The 23830-nt window shown below is 41.5% G+C and overlaps 1 protein-coding gene and 1 pseudogene across 1 annotated transcript; both read left to right on the forward strand.

The window, feature by feature from the left end:
• The window catches only part of LOC123826363, a 28527-nt pseudogene extending 26399 nt beyond the window's left edge, over positions 1-2128 (forward strand).
• A 15236-nt stretch (positions 2129-17364) lies between these two features.
• On the forward strand, positions 17365-23543 carry CUNH18orf21 (chromosome unknown C18orf21 homolog). The gene is made up of 5 exons (XM_045850070.1): positions 17365-17516; positions 17600-17622; positions 18595-18794; positions 20286-20485; positions 22514-23543. The coding sequence occupies exons 1-5, from the start codon at positions 17440-17442 to the stop codon at positions 22665-22667; spliced, it is 654 nt and encodes a 217-aa protein (XP_045706026.1). The 5' UTR covers positions 17365-17439; the 3' UTR covers positions 22668-23543.
• Positions 23544-23830: the final 287 nt, after the last annotated feature.

Genomic DNA, 23830 nt, shown 5'->3' on the forward strand with positions numbered 1-23830 from the left:
CAATACCAATAGTTTTAAAGACTGCTAACATCCAACACTGATATTAGTAGGGAAATGTACTTCTCATACATTTCTGGTGAGGGTATGAATCTTTACAGTTTCACTCATATGTGGAGTCTAACAAACAAACTGAGCTAACAAGCAAAACAGAGACAGACTCATAGATGGAGAACAGATGACAGCTAGTGGTGGGGGAAAGTGAGGGGGTGGAGTGATGGAGCAAAAAAGAAAAAAGACTCATGGCCATGGACAACAAGGTGGTGATTGCTGGGGGGTGGGGTATAAGGGGACAAAATGGTGATGGAAAAATATAATAAAGATTATATATTAAAGTTAAAAATAAAATATAAAAAGAAATACACATCACTTTTGACCTATGAGTATCACTTTGGGGAATTTCTCCTCTGTGAATTAAAGCAACAATTTTGTTTATAATGTCAAAGGAAAATAAAACTGGAAACATCCTAAATGTCCACGACAGAGGAATGACTGGCAAAAGTATGATATCTTATCAAGGCATATTACACATCCATAAAAAAAGAGTAAGTTTCATTTATTTATATTTGCCTAGAAATATACCAGTGATGTATTATTTAGAGAGAGGTGATAAAGGACAATTATGGAGAAATGTGTAGAGGAAAAGCTTATTCTTAAACAAAAATATCAGGAAAACACAAGCAAAACAGAGACAGACTCACACACATTTGAGCAGAGAGAAAGATGCCAAAGGTTACAAATTATATTGTTTAGATTAGTTACCTCAAAGGCTACAATTAGAGGCAAAGAGAGAACTAATGCCTTTTTCTTCATATATTTTTGCTTTCTAGCATTTGTTATGATAAACATAACTTTTTCAGTAATTAAAAAATTCTAGTCAAGAGAATGAGAAAACAAGCCACAGACTAGAAGAAAATATTTATCAAAGATATATCTGATATAAGAATGTTAAAGAACTCTTAAAATGAAAAAATAAAACAAACAACCCAATTAAAAAAATAAGCAAAAGATGTAAACAGATACCTCACTAAAGAAGATATAGAAATGGCATATGAGCATATGAAAAATGCTCCACATTGTATGTCATCAGAGAATTGCAAATTAAAACAAGATACCCTGTAACTTATTAGAGTGGCCATAATCCAAATCACCGACAATGCCAAGTGTTGGCAAGCATGTGGGGCAATAGAAACATTCATTCATTGTTGGTAGGAGTGCAAAATGGTACAGCCACTTTGGAAGACAGTTTGGCAGTTTCTTACAAAACTAAATACACACTTATCATATGATCTAGCAATCATACTCCTTGCTGTTTAACCAAAGGAAGTGAAACCTATGTCCACACAAAAAGCTGCACATGGATGTTTATACCAGCTTTATCCATAATTGCTAAACTTTGGGTGGTGCCCTCAGCAGCCCTGGGGTCTGACTCTTGCTTCAACAGGGTTTGGATAGAACAGACGTAGGGGCGCCCCTTCTTTCTAATTACCCTCCAATCTATTTTCTAGTCACCACCTTTGGAACCATCTCAGCCATCCTCAGCCTCCAAGACTAGCCAAAACTTTTTCTGACCTTAGTTCTTCATTGCTGAACAACCACAAGCTCCCAAATTCATCAGAACTACTCCACCAAGGTGGAGGCTGCCATCAACCGCCTGGCCAACCTGCATCTGCAGGCCTCCTACACCCCCCTCTCCCTGGGCTTCTGTTTCAGCCATGGCGATGTGGTTCTGCAGGGCGTGGGCCACTTCTTCCGGGAGTTGGCTGAAGAGAAGCATGAGGGCACCAAGCACCTGTTGAAACTGCAAAACCAGCACTGTGACTGCATTCTCCTCCCAGATGTGCTGAAGCCTTCCCAAGATGAGTGGGTTCAAACTCTGGATGCCAAGGAAGTCGCCTTGGCCTTGGAAAAGAACCTAAACCAGGCCCGTTTGCAGGCCCAGGTCTGCATGCCCTGGGTTGTGCCTGCATAGACCCTCACCCCTGTGACTTCCTGGAGAACCCTTTCCTGGATGAGAAGGTGAAACTCATCAAGAAGATGGGTGACCACCGGACTAACATCCACAGGCTGGTGGCCCCCAGGCTGGATGGGCGAGTATCTCTTCGAAAGGCTCACCCTCAAGCACAGCTAGAAAGCCTTTGGAGCCCAGAGGCCTTTGAGGGGCCCCTCTGCATTTCCCTGGGATCTGGCTTTTGCCTGAGCCTCTCCCTGAAACCACTAATCACCATTTTAATGACCCTGGAACCCTCTCCCATGCATTGAACCAAATGGAAACCATAAAGCTTTATTGTTTCCATTATATTGTGGAAATATGGTTTTTATTATAAAGCTTTTTGCAGCAAAATAATAATAATAATAATAATAATAATAATAATAATAACTAAACTTTGGAAACAATCAAGATGTCCTCCGTAGATGAATGAATAAATAAACTGTGGTACATCCAAGTGATGGAATGTTATTCAGCGCTAAAGAAAAATGAGCTATCAAGCCATGAAGAGACATGGAGGAAACTTAAATGCATATTACTAAGTGAAAGAAGCTGATTTGAAAAGGCTATGTACTGTAGAAATACACAATATGGTACTCTGGAAATAGTGAAACTATGAAAACAGTAAAAAGATCAGTGGTTGCCAGGGAATGGGCAGTAGGAAAAGGAACAGGTGGAGCACAGAGGATTTTTAGGGCAGGGAAACTACTCTGTATGATATGATAATGGTGGATATTTGCTATTACATATTTGTCAAAACCCAGAAAATGTGCAATACCGAGAGCAAGCCTACGGTAAACTATGAACTCTGGGTAATAATGATGCCTCAATGTAGGTTTTCTTTTGTTTTTTTTAAATCCTTACCCAAGGACATTTTTTCACTGCTTTTTAGAGAGAAGAAGGAAGACAGGAGGGGAGAAAGAGAAACTTTTATGCAAGAGAGACACACTAAGTAGTTGCCTCCTGTACTCACCCACACTGGGGATTGTATGTGCCTGCACCAGGGACCAAACCTGCAACCCAGGTACAGGTCCAGACCAGGAATTGAACCTGCAACCTTTCGGTTACCAGAAAACACTCCAACCAACTAAACCACATCGGCCAGGGATCAATGTAGGTCTGTTAATTATAACAAATACCATACTCTGGTGAGGGATGTTAATAATGAGAGATGTTGTACATGTGTGGGGACAGGAGGTTACATGGGAAACTTCTGCACTTTTTTGCTCAGTTTTGCTGTGAATCTAAAATTATCCCCCAAATAGTTTATTTGTAAAGTTTGAGGACCTCCAAAAAGTTCTAGTAGAGGTGCTCTTCCTACTGAGAGCACGCCCAGGCCTTTCTTCACTCTCCCATGTACATCTCCTAAACTCGAAGGGCACCCCCGCCCCCACCGCTGAGACTTGCAACCAGGGGAGCAATAGGCAGCAGCAGCGCATCCCAAGCTCATCCGCTGAACCTGTCTGTCTCTAATGCCCCCCTTTTCTCTGACTTTCCAGTGAGCCAAAGAAGCCCCGCCTGGGCTCTCTCCTGTTGCTTCTTCTATCCTGAGCCCTTTCTTGTTTCACTGTCCTCAACTTAAATAAAGGTACTCTCAAAATAATAAAGAAATGGATAAATAATTCTAGTAGAGTTTTTAGTTTTAGATATAGCCTATTTGGAAATGACTGTCATATGGGATTAGTCAATCATGGTCCCGCCATTCAAGGGACACTGTGGAAGAGTTAAAAAGAATGAAATGGAGATCTATATGCTGCAATAGAAATACATTCCAGACCTAGAGATACATTAAAAAAAAAAAAAGATGCCACAACAATACATACAGTGTGACATCATTTGACTTAAAATAGAAACAAAGCACCCACATGTGTTTGTTAACTCAGAGAAAACTACTGCAAGGAGGGTGGGAGGCTCTGAGCAGTGGCTGTCCACCTCTTTGGGGTGGAGGGAGGTCGCATACCCTCCTGTCCTACCTGTACCTTATGAGAGTAGAGATTAGCTTATAAATAAGTAGAAAACTAATTGTTTTAGGAAAAGCATTTTTTTCCCTTGCCTCATATGAACAGACTGCACTGAGATGTGAGCATTTACTCTGACCAGTGGTTATAAAGCTTGTGTCAGCCTCAGGCTCACAAAATCAATCACCAATCTCTACATGCAGCACCACCTGCCTCCTTAGGAAGGTATGTCATAACCAAGTAAAGGTGTGTCCAACTTAAAGAATTATTGTGATGCCTGCATTCATAGAATGCTTTATAGTCCAGGAAGGGCAAAAAGTCCTCTGTGAAAAATCTGTCTTTATGGAAGTAATATATAATGCAAGCAGTACTTTTAAAGGCACATCATAAGCAGAATGGCAAACCTGTCCTCACTATAAACACCTACAAAATGTATCAAATAAATGCATCGACAACTTGTAACATCACTGCCCATAGCTATTAAATAAGCAATTATGAGAGAATCCACTTAACAAAAATTTAAAAAGCCTCCCCACATGGACAATTACACATACCTTTGGTTAAGGCACAGCCTAGAACAAATAACAAGTGTGTCTTCAAAAGCACCCAAATGTCACTGGTGTTTCTCCCAAGCTGCCGTCATTCCAGGAAAGCTAAGTCCCCCCAAAAGCAGCATTGGGGAATCATGTGACATGGAACACAGGGAACCACCCAATGCTCCCAACCTCCTACTCAGCCCGGACAGAGCAAAACCAGGTACAAACAACATGGGGAGACTTTCGGTCACCTTTGGTATATAACTGTAGTAGGTAGCTAGGCATGAACCAAGTAGAACCAATAGGCCAGGTACAGAAGATCACCAGGGCAGAAAGCCCTGAGTGCCTATCAGACAATTGTAGGGTGGGACCTCGCCCCCAAGGTGACCTTTCCTCTCCTATCATATCACTGATCATGTGGTTTAGACCCCTGAACTTTCACATGGCTAGTCATGTGGTAGACCTCCTTAGTGGGGAAACAAGGGGGCTGGAGAATAGCCTCATAGGACTCCCATACAAGCCCTGCACAACCACTCCCTTAAGCATTAAGACTCCCGGACAATGAGGTTCTGACCTGCATTAAATACTCTTAGGAACAAGGCCTTAGGTCTATTTAACACAGACACAGATTTTGGGTCAAAGTAGAGATAACACCTAGGCCTCAGTTTTGTTTCAGCTCCAGCCCCAGAAAAGCAGCAAAGCCAGGCTGGCCAATGCCATGGCTGCCTCAGGATTATACGCAAAGCCTAATGACCCCTACTTTAGTGCTAACCAATCAGTGGAGACCACAATCCTGAAAGGACCCACCTAGAAAGCTGATGAATATTCTATTGAGGTCCTCCCCTGGGACCTGCCCTCTTGCACACCAGCACCTTTCCCCAGCCCTTTCTTCCCCTAGTGTGTGCTCTCCCCGAAGCATGTGGAGCCTCTCACCCTCTCCTTCCCCCAGGCGCATACACATATCCTTGCTTTCTTTCTCCTAGGTTTCAAGGGGCCTTCTTTTGCTGCTGTAACTTGCTTCCTGAGCCCATGCAGCCCAGCTGGCTCACTTCTTCTACCTCTGTGACTTGCTACATAAAATTTTGCTTCTATTTGAGTCTTGGCTCTGAATCTTTCTTTTTCTTTTCTTTTTTTTAAAGATTTTATTTATTTATTTTTAGGGAGGGAAGGCAGGGAGAGAGAGAGAGAGAAAGAGAGAGAGAAACATCAATGTGCGGTTGCTGGGGGTTATGGCCTGCAACCCAGGAATGTACCCTGGCTGGGAATCGAACCTGGGACACTTTGGTTCCCAGCCCATGCTCAATCCACTGAGCTACGCCAGCCAGGGCCTGAATCCTTTCTTAGCCAGAACTTACGTACCAAGGTTGATGAACCAAGGGTCCAATCACCAGTAACATCCTGGTGTCATTTTGCAGCCAACATAATCAGATAATGTTCCTCTCAATTCATGATTTTGAAAAAAGTTTTACAGAATTTTAAAAGAAGCTTTTAAACGTAGTAACATCAGTGAAAAGCTTTTCAGTGGAAAAGGATTCTCACTTTATGACAGACATCTATGGGAAAGTATCACTTGACTGATTGATCGAGATCATCAATTCTACATAGAAAGCACACGGTTGCTTCTGTAAGTTAAAGTAAAACAGTAACAGTCATGGCTTCCATTTACTGAGCACATGCTGCTGTTCACAGGCACTCTCTCTTTAACCTTCACAATAACCCTACGGAATAGATAGCATTAGCATGATTTTATAGATGAGAAAACTGAGGCAAAGAGAAAAGCCTGCTCAAGGTCACAGCCAGGAAGAGGTGTAGCGAGGACCTGATCCAGCTCTTCCAGAGTTCAAGGGCCACGTCTCATTCTGGGCAGGGCTGATTGGATATAAGGCATAAGGGATATGCACCCAGTTCAAAGCACAGCAATGACCTTGCAGTGGCCTGGCTGGACAGTGAGCTGATCCAATTAGACTTCTTCTCTGAGAACAGGAGCTAGGTGACCTGACAGCACCAGGGACCTATGAACTCACAATGTGCTCAGAGAGGGAGCCTGAGGCAGCCTGAGGTCATGCAGGTACAGACTCTTAGGAGCAGAGGAAGAAGGAGCCACAGGAGCTCTGTGGATGGTCCAATCTTATTAATGCCAAGGGCAAAAGCAATGACCTCACACAACCTTGCTCCTGGGGTCCTAGAGATGCTTTTTCTGTTCCCAGCTGCTACCAGATGACTGGTAGCTAAGGAAAACTGTTACCTCCCTTCTTCTCCTGGGATAGCCATCCCCTTCCTCTATGGTAACAGACTTCTACCATGTCCAATAAAGCCAAAGGTCCAACTAACGAACCTCACTTCTTGGCCATCCTGGCATTTTGAAGCAAGGGGGCAAAATGATTGTTTCAGTACAATTCGGCAATGCTTTATTATTTCTGACAACTCTGTAAGTCTGCAGGGCTTAGCTGGCTGGGTCTTGTGCTCCACACGGTGTCAACTAGAGCTCATGTGGGGCTGGAACATGCAAGATGTCTTCATGCACATAACTGACACCTCAGTAGGGGCAGCTGGAGTAGCTGGGGATTGAATTACCCCCAGAGGGTGAAAACAGAAGTAGCAAGGCCTAGTAAGGCTTTCCAGTGCATTCTATCAGTCACAGAAAGTCACAGGGCCAACCTGACTCAAAGAGAAAAGAAAGAGGCTCCGCTGCCTGATAGGAAAAGTGACATGAACATATGAAAATTATTAACAGGCATCTTTGCAGATAATCTACCACAAAACATAAGTGGAAGTTGTTAAATCGTACCCAACTACCATGTCCCTTTCTTTCTTGTTCCTGCCTAGAACATGGGCGCAATGACTAGAATTTCAGCAGTCATCTTGCAGCCGTGAGGCAACCTGGAAGATGTAAGCTACACACTGAGAATAGCAAAAAGAAAGAGGAAAATTAGGTTCTTGGGGAGACAGAGTAGCTGCTATACTGGCCAGGGACTGCCTACCTCCAGAGTGTTTACACATATTAAAAACAAAACAAAAACAAAGACTTCTATTTTACTTAAGCAATGTTTATTTGGTCTTTCCAGTGTTCATAGGCTGACATGTGAACAACAGAAGAAATTGCATAGCCAACAATATGACATTTCTTGTTTTTTAAAAATATAATAGCACATATTCTGATTCAGTTCTGTTAGACCCATGTAAAATATACTAAAGCAAGATTCAAGGCAAAGGCTTAGAGACAAGTACTTTACCTCTGAGATGCTAGGAATCAGCCTCTGGGCCTAGGAGAAATTGTTAAGAGGCTCCTTAATACTTCCGTATAAAATACTTCCTGAGAAAAACACATCTGATTTCTTTTAGCCAAAAATAAGATTGATTGCCTGTTCTGAACTCCCCACCATTTAAGAAGAAATAGTGCACACAGAGCAAATGGGGTCATCATACTCTCCCCCTCAGTTTCTTATTTCCCATTCAATTAACAACCCCTCTCTAATAGGTGAGGTTTTGTTGCCATGTCTGATTCATGGAAATAGTAGCTTTCCTTTTCTTCCCCATTCCAGTTTTTTTTAATCCTAACCCAAGGATATGTTTTTATTGATTTGAGAGAAAAAAAGGAAACGTCGATTGGTTGCCTCCCACATGTGCTGACCAGGGATCAAACCTGCAACCTAGGTAGGCTCCCTGACTGAAATCAAACCGCAATCTTTTGTTGTACAGGGACAACACTCCAACCAACTGAACCACCCAGCTGGAGCTCCATTCCAAATTTTTTAAACACCAAGTAAATAGGCAAGTTTAAAAACAAAGAGTAGGATTTTCACAGGTGTCCGTGGAACTCTAGGACACTCAGGTACTCCCAGCCTGGGGTGGGGGGCACTCACACAGTGACCAACTGCCCTTCCAGGCAGCAAGTGTAAGAACAGGAGAAATGGCAGCACCGGAGTATATTTCTTTTGAAAAGTAGCAGAGCTTGGCTATGTTATTATTTCACTCATTTTTGTGTAGGGTTTGGCAGTATTTTATTAGACTTTTGCATAGATTTCAAGTTACTGGAGTATTTTATATTCCTGTTTATTTTAAACTAGTAATTAGCTACCTAAAACAAATGGACACATTCTTGAAATATGCTTAAATACAAGGGTGGGCAAAAGTAGGTTTCTATTTGTAATACAATAATTAATAAAAATAACAAGAATAAACACACACTCACAACTGTAAACCTACTTTTGCCACCCCTGTATAATTTGAGTACTACTGCGGCTATAGACAGTATTATTAAGAGAGAGTAATAATTTGTTGTGCTGTTTTGCAACACTTTAATTTTAAAGTCTAATTATTTACACCAAATGCTTTTCTAGAGAATCCTCTTTGAATGTTCATCAGGGTAGAAAATCACAGCTCCTTGCAACTTATTTCCTAATTCAATTAAATGTTTATACCTAATCATTTGTCAGAGGAAAACACGTTACCTACGTGTTGCATGCATTTTTATTCCAACCACGACAACCTTAAAATTTCAGCGATAACCCATGGATTCTTAACCAATGACCTCTTTTGATTCCAGCGATCTGTTCAGGTCTTGCTCCTCCTCCTTCCGCCCCCCACCCCCACCCCCACACACAGATGTCAACCCGCACAGCGCTCTGCCCCTAACCTGTGCACCCCAACGAGCTGTGGGATCCACCGGACACTGTGTCCACGCGGGTTTTTTCTTTATTTTCCACATCTTTTCTTATCTTTCTGTTCTTTGCTTCCCATTTCCAATCTCTCTCACTGCTTCAGCATCCACTGACTCAGTCTTAAAATACCCCTGAAGTGGTGGCTATTCCCGTCTGCCGCTCATCATTTAACCATGCAGTTACTCAAAACTCAGGGGCACAGACTCAGGCTCTACCATTGGTTACAAAATAAACGGTTTAGCCAAGGACCTCAAGAAAATGATTAATGCTCAGCACTAAAGAAATGACCACTCTGCCGCCCCTCCCACACATTTCATCTCATCAGCATGACTTATTTTTAAGGCTAGGAATACTATGAACGCACCTGGAAGAAGGAGGTCCTTTCTGATCTCCTGACTTCAGCCCTGGAAGACACAATTGTACCCAGGCCCGTATGCTAAATCACCAGCCGGCTTCGCGCTCCGCTTCAACCCATTTTGCCCACTGACTGCTTGAGTCCTGTGACCTGACTCCGACCAAGATGCTAGAGTGGCTGGACGCCGGGCTCACCTGGTTCCGTTGCAGAACCCGACTCGGGCTCACCTGGTCACTCGTGGACTCGGGCGTGCACTCACGTGGACCACGCCGGGACTCGGGCACAGGCTCACCTGGTCACCGGCGAAGCCCACCTGGGTTTGCCCCTTGTGCCTGCGCCGCTGCGGCCGCTCTGGAGGAGGCTCTGAGCTGCTGCAGCCGTGCCTGCGAGGCAGCAGGGAGTTACAGCAAGTTATCCCGTGCTCCAAGAAAGGGACGGCTGCCGGGAGTAGGTGTGCTCTCTTACACGGCGTCTTGGCGATCCCAGGGACCGCTGTAGGCCAGTTTTCCCTCCGTACCCTGACCGAGATCTCCCAGGCGCTCTTTCCGTCTTTCCCTTAGGTTAGGGAATTCGCGGCGAGGCGCGGGGACCCTTCGGAAACAGAAAACTACTTTTTCCCCCTGCTGACGATTGTGAGGAACTGCATGTGGTGGAACAAACGGGTAACAAAGGTTTCCTTCCGTCCTATCAGCTGCGCTGGGGTTCTTTCCCCCACCCCCACATCAAAAGTTTTGAAAACTTTCCGTTTTAGTCATTTCACTTTTTAAAGTGCCATATTAAAAGAAGGAAACTCACTTTTAGGCTCCATATTAATGAAAATGAGAAAAATTAAGACACATACAACCTTTTTTTTCTTATTTAACCGTTTAAAATTATGGAAAATTGCAGACATGCACGTAGACAGAAGAATATAGTGAGGCTCTAGCTTTTGGCAATGGTGGACTAATCTTCCCTCAGATAACAATTATAAAATCTGAGTAAAACGTTTTTAAAAATTATTTGAAGTCCTTGGAGATTGACTCAAAGAAGGCAGAATCTGAAGGAATGGCCCTTGAAAGGAATAGAAATTGTTGAGGTTTGTGAGTTGGTGACTTGACCTCTGAGGGCAATCGCCAGCCATGAGCAGCTCTAACTGCAGAGAGCCACAGCCAGACTGGCTTCAATGGAAGAGAAAACAGTTTGAGGCCAGTGGAATTGAAAAGTCAGGGGGGCGTGTATGGTCCAGGAAGAACTCCCCAGAGAGAATGAACCCTCAAATAGTGTTGGACTAGTTTTCTAATACCGCCATAACAAATTACCACCAGTGAGTGGCTTAAAACTATTATCTTTCAGTTCTGGAGGTCAGAAGTCCTGTGTAGGGTCTCTCTGGACCTAAATTAATGTTGGGAGGCCGTGTTCCTTTCCCACATCTGTAGGGGAGAATCTGTTCGCTGCTCCTTCAGGCTGTTGACTGAAAGCAGTTCCTTGTGTTGGCAGCACCAAATTTCCCACCTTCTTGCTGGCTGTAAGCTGAGGTCACTCCCAGCACCTACAGACCACTGCTGCATTCATTCCATGACCTGAAGCTTCCTTCCTCCATTTTTAAAGCCAGCAGCTTCGTGTGGGATCCCTTTCATGCTTCCAGTCTGTGTTCCTCCTTCAAATCTGTCTCAACTCTGACCCAGCCCAGACAGGATCTCTGATTTTGAGGAATCGCGTGATTAGATCGGGTCCACCCAGATTATCCACAATCACCTCCCTATTTTAAGGTCAGTGAATTTAACCACATCTGCAAAATCTTTCTTGTCCTGTAAAATAACATATTCACAGGTTCCAGGAATTAGGACATGGATGTTTTCAGGGGGCCATTGTGCTGCCTATTACAGCCTGCCCTCTGACCCCTCAAAGATGTCACACTCTATATGTCAATAACTGCATTAACTATGACTACACCAGGCATGCCATTTAAATGACAGAGATTGTCAGATTGGATTGAAAACAAAACAAAAGCAAGACCAAATTATATACTATATCAAAAAAACTTTAAGTACAAAGACACAAATAGTTTGTAAGTTAAAAAGATAAAAAGAATTATACTATGCAACAGAAAGAATAAGAAGTCTGAAGTGGCCAATGAACATATGAAAAGATGCTCACCATCACTTATCGTAAGAGAAATGCAAATCAAAACCACAGTGAGACATTATTTCACATTCATTAAGATGGCTGCTATTAAAAAGAAAGGATAATAACAAGTGTTGTGAGGGCGTGGAGAAGTGCAAGTGCTTGTGCACTGTTGGCACGACTATAAAGTGGTGCAACCACTATGGAAAACAGCATGCAGGTGCCTCCGAAGGTTAAAAATAGATACCACATGATCCACAATTCCACATTTGGGTATCTATGCAAAAGAAGGCAAAGCAGGATCTCAAAGAGATATTTGCACACCCATGTCCACTGCACCATTATTCAAAGTAGCCAAGATATGGAAGCAACCCAAATGTCCACTGACAGACAAACAGAGGAAGAAAGTCTGGTATATATGTACAATGGAATATTGTGCAGCACTTAACAAGAAGGAAATCCTGTCACAGGCCACCACACGGATAATCCTCAAGGACACTATGCTAAGTAAAATAAGTCAGTCAAAAAGAGGACAAGCACTGTATGATGATTCCACTCATATGCAGTATCTAAACTAGTCCAATTCATAGAAACAGAAAGGAGAAAGGTAGTTTCTAAGGGCACAAGGGAGGGGATTAGTGTGTAATGGGCATAGGGTTTCAGTTCTACAACATGAAACTATTCTAAATATCTGTAGCACGACAAAGTAAATATAATTAACACTATCGAACTCTACACTTAAAAATGGTTAAGATGGTCAATTTAATGTTATGTGTTTTTTATCACACACACACAAAAAAGAAATCTGAAGTGGCTAAGTTAATATTTGGCAAAATAGAATACTACTACAGATAAAGAGAAAAATTTCATAATGATAAGAGAATCAATATATTAGGTACAAAACACTTGTAATATCAGACCTTCAAAATACCTTTAAAAAAACTAACAGAACTAAGGAGAGAAATAAGCAAACCCACAATCACAGTGAAAGATATTAAGACCCTGCTCTTGATAATAGGTAGAACAATTAGAATTTTAAAGATCAATAAATATATAGACTTTATAGACAACAGTATAATCCAGGGCTTGGTGAACTATAGTGTATGGGCCAAATCCCACAAGAAGTTCTCTTAGAAAACAGCCATTTGTTTACGTATTGTTTATGGCTGCCTGTGGCTGCTCTCACCAAATTGAGTAGATGCAACAGAGACCATATGGCTTTAAAAGCCTAAAGTATTTTACTACGGGGCCCTTCAGGTGAAATTTCGCTAACTTTGAATTCATTTCAAGGGTGTTTGTGATTGCTTGTTGGAGCATTCGTACAATAGCTCCTTCAGAGTCTTCAAAAGATAATTCCGATGTCTGTGTCAATCTGGTTGTTAGTGTCTATTAATTGATTTTCCTCAAGTGAGTTGATTATGTTCTTGTTTTTTCATATGCCAAGTAATTTTGAATTGTCTCCTGAAAATTTTAAATATTACGTATGAGTCCTGGTTGGGTGGCTCAGCTGGTTGGAGCATCATCCCATCCATGAAAAAGTTGTGGGTTTGATTCCTGGTCAGGCCATATAACTAAGTTGCAAGTTTGATCCTCTGTTGGGGTGTGTTCCAATCTGTATTTCTCTCTCACATTGATGTTTCACCATCTGTCTCTCCCTCTCCTCTAAAATCAATAAACATGTCCTCAGGTGAGGATTTAAAAAATTAAATATTATATAATGAGACTCTAGGTCTTGTTTAAATCCTATGTAGCATGTCCATATTTTTGTTTTAGGCAATAGACCTGCTTAGGTTCAGGCTTCAGTTCAACCTGCCTCCTATGAGCTGTGGTTCAAATGTAAGTTCAGTTGTCAAAGCTCTTGCAGTGCCATTTGGATAGATCCTGAATATGTACCACTCGGTGGTCATGTGGGACCTGGTTGATGGTCTGTTAGTTGGGTTCTTAAAGTCACTGGTATACTGATCAGATCTGTGTGTACACAGCTTGGTGGTAAGCCCAGAGTTCATATTCAATTTTATGGGATTTCCCCGTAAAGTTATGGAAGAGTGTCTTTCTCTCTACTCTCTCCCCAGTACTTTCCAGTTCCCTACAATTACCCTTTTTGGTTTTATGGACAGGAAGTTGGGACCAGAAAGTTATTCCACCATTGTACACTTCTGGGACTGCTCCTATCTTTGGCCAAGTGGTGGAAGAGACAGAAAGGGGGAAAAAGCAATAAAGATGGGTCGGTTGGAGGGGAATGTTCCCCTTCCTCAGAGTTTTTGCACCTTGCTAGGTCCTGCTGTGGCCTTTGCTGCTGCCACTATGGAATGGCTTGGGGGCTGGGGTTCAAGAAAATAGAGAAAGGAAAAAAAACCATGCAGAATTCTATACTCCCTCTCTGGGTGTTAGGTGTTTACTGTTACTCAGCCAGAACTGAAGGGCTTTTCCTGGAGCTCTGTCTGCACACATCGCAGGCCACCCTCTGGGCTTCAGGCTGCATTGCATTCAGGCCAGCAGATACCAAAGCAACAAAAATGACAAACTCACCTTTAGTTCTCCAAATCTTCTCCAACCAGCCTGCTACTATTTACTTGTCAGTTGTCTTCTGGGTGCTCTATTCATTCAGTCCAGGTTTTGTCCAGCTTTGTCCATTCAGTCCAGCTGCATTCACTGATGGAGTCATGAAGGCCTGTGTAGCAGGAGCAGGGTGAGGGTGGGCAGCTGCGACAGGGTGAGGTCTGGGGTGATGCAGCGGCCAGCCATGCAGGGCCCTGGAGAGCACGACCAGGAACTTTGTGTTCCAAATTAATGAGGAGCCTGGAGAGGACAGTGAGCAGGGGCACTCCGTGTTCCAAAAGTGACTTAAATTGTAAGGCCACTTTGCCCTCTGAAGATCAGACTGGGAGAGAGGAAACAGCCAAGTGAGGAAACAGAAAAATAATTCAGGGGGCCATGGTACAGGACAAAGACCATGGTGATGAAGGAGTGAAGAAAAGTGGGCAGAGTTTTGATTTGCTTCTGGTTACAGAAGAGCAAGAGAGGGGGCAGGAATGAGGCTTGGTAGGGTGGAGGTGGAAGAAACTGGACAGCATGGCAGGTTGGTGGGGAGAAATCGAGAGTGCTATTTGGGCCCCACTGAGTCTGAGAAGACAAGTCTTGATGCAAGTAGAGATGCTCAGGAGGCATCTGAGTGTAGGAGTGTGGTGCTCGGAGAGAGAAGGGGAACAGCTGAAGGAACATGCGCTGAGGGGCAAGGGGAGTACTTGTGCATGCACATAATATGGATCCCCCTTTTCTGCTTTATTGGTAAAGAATCTAAAGACAGATGCAACTATGTTTTTTTTTAAAGCTTACATATGATAGACTGAGAATTACATGAATTAATAAAAGTAAGATGCTTAGAAAAGTGCATGGCACACATTCAGTGTTTGTTGCATCTTTTTAAACTTCAATTCCAATGGAAACAAATAAATTTACCTAGTAAGAGGTCTTTGCATAACTTGCTATCTGTCTGAAAAAAAAAGTCAGATGCTCCACCTTATATTTAAGTAAAAATGCATTTCATATCGATTAAAGATGTGTGTGGAAGAAACCAAACTAGAAAAGTATGAGGAAAATATCTGGATGAACAGTTGCCTAGCCTCGGCATAAATGAGGCCTTTATTAAGCTCCACAGAAAACCCAGACTCAATAATGAAAAGAGTTTGACCACATGCAAAATTCTGTATGGCAGAAAATGCTATAAACCATGCTAAGATAAGAGGTAAGTAAATATTGTATTATATATGACACGCAGGAGATGGATTCCCCCAAAATACAAAGACCTCCTAGAAACTGATAAACAACCCAACAGATTTCTCTTCATAAGAGAAAATACAAACCATCAAGAAATACATGAAAGGAGGCTTTATCTCACTAGTATTTAGGTGAACCAATAGCCTTTGCCTTTTTACCCATCCAGTTTGATTCAGCTTTCTCAGCATTGATGTGGGGAGTGTGAATTGTTACAAACTTTTTTTGAATAGTCTGGCAAATAAAAAATGTGCATATCATTTCGCTCAGGAATATCTCTTTTAGGAATTTGGACAAAAGAAATAAAAAACACCAGTATATACAAGATGTTTGCTGCCATACTGTTTGAACTAGCAAAGCACTAAAAAAATGTTGAATGTCTTATCAGTAGGAAAATGGTCAAATAAATTGTTTTATGACATTTTATAATGTCAGCTGTTAAAAAGCATATATGGGAACTATCTATACTGACCTGGAAAGATGTCTGTGGTCTGTTATTAAGAAAATAAGGCAGGGGGTGGGGAGGGAAGGCAGGAAACTGTACTTAAACAACAATAAAAAGTGTAAAAAAAAGATAAAAGAAGGCAAGTTATGTAGTAAGATACTAACACTTTGGTTTTGGTATATTGTGTATGCTTTGGTTTTTTGGTGCCTGTGTGTGGTGAATAGCAGTATTTATACATTCATACATGTATTTATGTGTGCAAAGGGCATAGACAGAGAAGATACCCAACTACTAATGTTGATCACCTCAGAGAAATAAGATGGAAAGGTGGGAAAAACAGGCATACTAACTTTTCTTTTGAAAAATTAAAATGTCTATATAGGTATAAATATATACTTTCTCTTTACAAACCTTTGTGTCATTCGACTCCTTTCTGAAATTAAAAATGAAGGATAAAGATCTAATATCTAGATTATGTTTTTTTTAAAAAACTCTTAATCACAAAAGGCAAACAACACAATTTAAAAAGGGGCAAAGGACTGGAACAGATATTTCTCCTCAGATACACAAATTACCAACAAAATTCATGAAAAGATGTTGAATGTCATTAGGGAAATGCAAATCAAAACCACAAGGAGAGGCCACTTGACAACCACTAGGATGATTAGAATTAAAAAACAAAAACAGACAGTAAGTGTTGATGTGTTCAGAGTAGCACTATTCACAATGGCCAATAGGTAGAAACAACTCAAATGTCCATCAACAAATGAATGGATAAACAACACGTGGCATATACATACAATGTGATATTATTCAACCATAAAAACGAAGTTCTAATATATGTTACAAGGTGAAGGACCTCAAAAACCTTACACTAAGTAGAAGACGCCAGACACAAAAGATCACAAGTACATGAAATGTCCAGAGCAGGCACATCCATAGAGACAGAAGGCAGACTAGTGGTTGCCAGGAGTTGGAGGGAGGGGAAAACAGGGAGCAACAGCTGCATGGGCATGGGGTTTCTCTTAGGGTGATAGGAATGTTTAGGCACAAGGTAACACTGGTACTTGCAAAACATTGTAAGTGTACTGAACACTACTGAATTTTTCACACTAAAATGGTTAACTTTTTATGTTTGGTGAATTTCACTTCAATTAAAAATGGAAAGGGGAGGGGGCGGGAAGCTCTTGGTGCACGTGCCTAGAGCTGCCTGGATGGGAGGTCTCCATGGGCCCTGCATCCACCGGCCTCTGCCAAAGTCAGTACCCCAGCTCGAGAATCTAGAGGGCGACACGGGCTGAGGAAATGACCACAGGGGTATCAGAGAAGAGGATATCGGGAGAAACAGACGAAGCGGCGGGACCACTGCTCGCTACATCGCTACCACAGCGGGTCCAGCGGGTCCGCCCAGGCTCGGGTCTGAGAACCCTCGCTGGTGCGGGGCGGGGCCGGGGCGGGGCCGGGGCGGGACGGACACAAAAGAAACCGGAACTCCTCATCTAGAGCGCCGGTTTCCGGAGGGAGCTGGGATCCTGACGTCAAAGTCCTTCCCGCCGGGAACCCAGCTTCCGGAATCTCTTCTAGTCGCCGGGTCTTAAGGGCGTGGGGTCCGTGGTGGCGATGAGGCAGAAGCACTACCTTGAGGCCGCGGCGCGGAAACTGCAAGACTGCTGCCCGGGCCAGGCCCGCTATCTCCTGTAAGACTCGGCCGGGACGGGGAGCGGGAGGAGAGCTTCGAGGTGTCCCCTCGTTCCTCACGAGTTCTCTTTCTCTTTTACAGCTGGGCCTACAGCTTGTCGCACGGTAGGGAGAACGCCCGTCGGTTGTGGGTCAGGCTCTCACCGCCCCGTACCCCTCCATCCGCATAGCACTCAGGATGATCCAAACCGGAAACCTGATCGACCCACTACCCTCATAACCCCCGCGCAGAGCTGAATGTGCTTTAACTTGCCGGACGTGTTAGCGGTATTTGACACAGTGATCAGCCTTCTCGAAATGGTTTCCTTACTTGACTTCCCGGGCATCTCCTACCTCTTTAGCCAATGTCTTGATCTGCTTTACTCGTTCCTCCTAAATTCCCCAGTCTGTAAATGCTGGAGTGTCCCAGGACTCCACCCGCGGACCTCTTCTTTTCTAGCTTCACTCACTTCCTTGGTGACAGTTTTTCATCCAGTCTTGTGGCCTTTAGATTCTGTATACTGAGGATTTCCAAGTCTATATCCCCAGTCCAGACCTCCCCCCGAATTCTAGACTGATACTCAGATGCTTTCTGGGCAACTTTTGAATACCTATTGGGCCAAAACCTGAGCTTTACCCCACAACACAGCTCTTTCCATTTCAGCAAATAAAAACTCTTTAGAATTAATCAGCCCCAAACCTTGGGGCCATTCTTGACTCAATAACAGCATAATTGCAGACAAAGCCCAGCCCACAAACTACAAAATTGTGCTATTTAAAAAGGAAACAAAGTCACAGTAATTGTTATTTTGTGATAAATGTGTTTGTAAAATAGGCGACACAGCCTTTTTTCACTTAATACAAGTAATGAGCAACAGAGTGAGGGATTATCTGTTGCTAAAAGGAGTGAATGAATATAGTGTTTTGCAAAATAAATTATTACCATTTATCTTTTAATTTTTTATACTTTGAGTTTGCTTAAGGAGAATGTGTATGTGCTTATATTAAATATATACCCTTTTCACATATCAGCAGTGTGTTTGAGGTAACAAAATATTCTAATTTGTTGAATCATGAATTTCATTTGTATAATTTTAGATGCTAAAAGCACTTTCGAAGGAACATGTCCATACTGTTTCCAGTTGCTGGTTCTGGATAATTCTCGGGTGCGCCTCAAACCCAAGCCCAAACTGACACCCAGAATACAGAAACTTCTTAATCGAGAAGCAAGAAATTATACACTCAGTTTTAAAGAAGCCAGAATTTTGGACAAGTACAAAAACTCCAAAAGTATATTGGTAAGATTTCAATTCTTAAACAAGAATTTTTTCTTTCACTTAAAATGAGGTTAAGAATCAGCCTGAACATTACTCAGAAATTTGTAGTAGTGTATTGAGACTGTCAAAATATATACCTATTTTTTTCCTAATGATCAGTGTTTCAGCAAAAGTACAGCCTATTTTTGTTTTTCACAGTGTTTTCCAAGTATCATGAGCTGTCTCTTGTTCTCAGATCGCATTGCTGAGCACAATTCTTCTTTCAAATTTGAGGGTTTCTTGAGCTGACCAATGTGACATCACCCGACCTGCAGCTACCACTAAATTATTTTTTTCACTCCATGGTCCTTTTCTCCAAACAACAGTAGCTTATTTGTTAGGTACCAGTGTCACTTCTCCAGTCATCCCCTCCTCCATGTCGGAGTAGGTATTTAAGTCCAACAACGGTAAATATATCTTATATTCCTCCATTAAACCTTTACTGAGGGTCTATCTTATGCCAAATGATGCTAAGTACTGAAGCTATAAAATGGAATAAAACCCCAAAATCAAATTGCTTGGGGTTTATTACACAAAGCCCAGTATCAGATATGTCATTACCAGGCACTGTGGTGGGCCATGGGCATTATGATAGCTGATGTCTGGCGCAAGATTCCAGTTAGTGATAACATGGACTGGAACTCCCATACTTAGGAGTTTAATAGTATTGGACCAGTAAATGCATTTTGCTTTATCATAAAATCAACTTTAATCTATATCCAGCCTCTTTGAAGAATATAAAGCAGCTTACATAGACCTTTGATACATGCAGATCTTCCATTTTCATCTGCTCATGCACATCAGAGTACTTCGCAGCTAAGCTAGTTTGTAGTCACCTCATTGAGGCCTGGGCTGAATCCTGAGCATTATGAGTCAGGTACACAAAAAGATAGGCATTTACCGTAACTAGAAAATGGACCATTTCTTGAAAAATGAACCCTGAAAAGAAACCAGCCTGTAGAGCTAATGAAGTATGGGAATGTGAAAATTGATTTGATGGGTTTTGTAAGTTACTTTAAACCAATATTTACAGAGTCACTAAGGATTTGAAGGAGTCACATTTTCAGTAATATTTGCCATGTTTTATTGGGAAATTCATCTGCAAAAAATGTTAAATGTTTACTGCTATTACGATGCAGCCTCCAGGTGTTAAAGGGTATCATTCCCAGTCTCCTTCTCCACTGTCCCTCAACATGGCTTTACTCGGGGAAAGGAGAGACTTTGTTATCTCTAAAAGCTATTTTAAATGAAATGAAAATGTTTAGCCACTGATTTTTTTATTGGAGATTTTCTCATTTTAAATTTGTGTTTTGTCTGATTCCTGCTGCTAGATTACAAGCTCCCCCAGATCAGCCTGTTACTTACCCTGTAGTACCTGGTCTACTCCCTTACATACAGGAATTGATGAACGTGTACTTTATTGGAGTAAATTATAAGACAAATCACGCCAAATATTTCTTCTTCCTATGGTAGTTGGTTACTTGTAAAACATGCAACAAAACAGTTAAACATCATGGTAAAAGTAGAAGCTTTCTGTCCACGTTGAAGAGCAATCCTGCCACTCCTGTGAGTAAACCCAACCTGAAGACACCAGAAAGAAAGAATCTCAGTTCTGCAAACTTAAATCATAGACTGTCTGGTTCCAAAGGCAAGAGCCCAGTGTTGATTTTCAGGTATCTTAATTCATTAAGTTATTTGAATTGCCAGTGTTAACTCCGGAGTATTCTAGTTTCCTCTGTTATATACACTCCGTAAACTTGCCGTGCAGTTCAGATGCTGGCTCCCCTTTTTCTCCATACCCTTTTCTTCTCTAGTATCATATACTCCCATATCTTTCAGTCTCATCTCTCCATGCCTTTCAGACATATTCCTCTACTTCCAACCTCTCCTTGTTCCCAGCTGCCTGCTAAATAAACCTTCATCCACCTACACCACTAACTACTCAAACCTGCCCATCGTCCCTAAGTTCCTTATTTAGTGAATAAACATGCCCTTCCAGACATTCTGGCCTGAAATGGCGAGTACAGTTGACCACTACTGCCGTGGTCCTTGTCCAGTTAGCCGCCAGTTTGTAGCAACCCTGCTTTGTGGTGTTAACATCCGCTCTTCTTTTTCTCCCCACTGCTGCTGTCTGTTCAGGTCTTTACTCACCTTTCGTTGAGTCTCTGTTTAAACCTCTCTAGATTGGTATTTTCCTGAAGCACAGCTCTGATTAGAAGCACCTCTCTCTGTTCCCTGTGGTCCAAATGCTGCAGCTGGGCTTTCTAGCCCTCAGTGTCTGGGACCAGTCTGTCTGCTTACCTTACTTTGCCTTAATTTATCCTGTGTCAGCAAAACTGAACAGCTCACAGTTTACTTTCCTGCTCCTTTGTTCTTGCCATTTCCTCTAACAGAAATGCCTGTGGGAATCTAACTAAATAGAGGTTTGTCAAGTGATAACCAAAGTAAATATGGGCACTTGTTTTATTTTTAGTAATGCTTGATACTGAGTTACTATTATAGTCAATACATTTAATTCCATAGAAACTGTGAAAGGAGTTTTTGAACATTTGCTGCAAAAGGGAAACTGAGTCTTATCGTTTCTTGAACATAAGTAACAAAATTCAGGCAGGACTGTATTATCTCTGCTTAGTGAATTGATTTTTTAAAATATTGGATTTATTGGTTAAGAATTAAAATTTCAAGTCCAGTTTTCTCTATGTTCTTGATTTAACTGTTTTGATATTTGGTATAATAGTAATTCATCATGGACGTTTCCACTTATTGGATAAAAGTAGGTAAAAGAAAATTTGATGTATTTAAAATAATCTACTTGCATTTAGACCAGGGTGCTTCTTAGACATATGCAGGGATGAGAAAGATATTTTACATTTATCTTATAGATGGGGAGGCAGAAGAGGGTTCGGGCTTACCCCAAATAGGGATTTGGGGGATAGAACCCATTTGGAGAGAAGAAAATAGAACAAGGTGTAAATATACACATACCAGACGGAGAACAATTTATTGAGTGGACGTATTTAGAGGGCTCCTCTGTGCCCAGCCCTGTTAAAAAGCACTGGATTATGCAATTAACAGCACAAAGTGCTTATCCTGTGGAGCTCATTCTGGGGGAAGACACAATGGAATGGCACCTACATGTGTAGGTTGGAGTTTTTCACTTTTTTTTTTTTTAAAGAGGGAGAGAAACATCAATGTGTGGTTCCTTTCCTGCACCCTATACTGGGGACCTGGCCCACAACCCAGGCATATGCCCTGACTGGGAATTGAACCAGTGACCCTTTGGTTCACAGGCCAGCACTCAATCCATTGATCCACACCAGCCAGGGCGGATTCTTCACTTTTAAGAAAGGAAGTGGTCTTGAGCTGTGAAGAAATATGTTTTCAAAGTCCTTACTTAGCACTGTCATGAATCTTGATGTCAGCCTTAAAGGGAACTCAAACCTGGTGGCACTTTACGTTAGCCTTCTCTTTCAGTTGTGATAGAAGCTTCCAGAACCACTCAATAGACTAACTAAATGTTGCATATAGCCTATTCAGTGAGGTTTTGGGGAATGACTGATGGGAAGAGCTACTGCTCCTATATGGCCATAATGAAGAAGAGTAGAAAACGCTTCTAGTAGCAGGAATTTAGCATAAGCAGGAAGAACACTTAAACTACCATTTGTCAGTTTTCCTGAGTGTGGTTTTATGTTTCTTTTCAGAACACCTACATCTGGACAATCAACACCCACTTGCTCCTCAAAAAATGTGACCAAAACAAAGAAACACTTCTCTCAACTAAAAATGTTGCTTAGTCAGAGTGAATCCAAAAAGAATTCAAAGGTGGACTTTAGAAATTTCTTATCTTCTTTGTAAGCGATGGACTAAGAAACGTCTAATGCAGTTTTTGAAACTAAAGTTAGAAAAACAGCTTTTTAAAAACTTTAAATTTTTTTCTTTAAATAGATGAAAACTAGGGTCCAAAAGCAAACTTTTCTTGGCATTCTTCAGTGTTTATGGAGAAAATACCTCATTAGAATGAATAAAGCATGCCTACCTCACAAGGTGGTTCTGAGAATCACAAATAGATGAAAGGTCCTTGTAAGTAGTAAAGATTATGTATGGACATTGAATGGTTACATTGTTTTCTCCTTGCTCAAGTAAGCTTTCATTATTTGTCATTTTCTTTCATAAGGGATTTCAGACCTGTATGAGGGTCTACTCCTTTCTAAGTTGTCTAGAATGCTATTTTGGAAAAATGATCAAGTATAGGTGTTCTTGTTTTCCCACTGTCATCTGCATAATTGTATATTAGTAACATTTGAATATTACTCCTATTTTGCATGCAAAAGTAAATATTCTTTTTTCTTTTTAAAATTTATTTTATTTATTTTTTTAAATTTTAATTGTTGTTGCAGTATAATTTTCTATCTTTTACTCCCATCAAAAGTAAGTATTCTTGATTGTAGATGATTCAGTCAGATACAAAATTTTTCATTTTTACAACTTCCTGTTCTTTAGTAATAATTCACCATACATGGTGTTTCATTTGCTCTGGTGAAGTCTAAAATGTATTACTTCTAGGTCTAAAATTTACACTAAAATAGAACATAGTATAAAAGTTTAGCTGTCTTAAATTTTCTCTGGAACACAGATATACTTTTTTAAAATGATGAACAAGAATTGTACTCAACCTATTTTTTAAAAACTTGAAATAAATAATTTAGATACTTTAAACTATAATCCATTTCCTAGTCTCTCTGCTGCTAAGTTTAAAACATCTTTCTTCCATTAGAGCATGGTAAACTGTAAGAAGCCAAGGTTATTAACAAGTTGGTCTTGTAGTTGTGTGAAACGAAATTACACTTATTAGTGTCAGCATCAAAGAGGGATGGCGAGGGTCATCATTCTGAACTTTAGACTGAATCGCAGGCTGCGGGAGCTGGGCCTTCTCTTTATGTCCACAGCCTAACACTTTAGTCATGATAGATACCTTTGCTCTCTGGCTAACCTCTCACTGGATCATGTGTTCCTCTTAA

The sequence above is a fragment of the Phyllostomus hastatus genome, unplaced genomic scaffold, assembly GCF_019186645.2.
Source record: "Phyllostomus hastatus isolate PE091 unplaced genomic scaffold, TTU_PhHast_1.1 phas_contig_80, whole genome shotgun sequence".
NCBI lineage: Eukaryota > Metazoa > Chordata > Mammalia > Chiroptera > Phyllostomidae > Phyllostomus > Phyllostomus hastatus.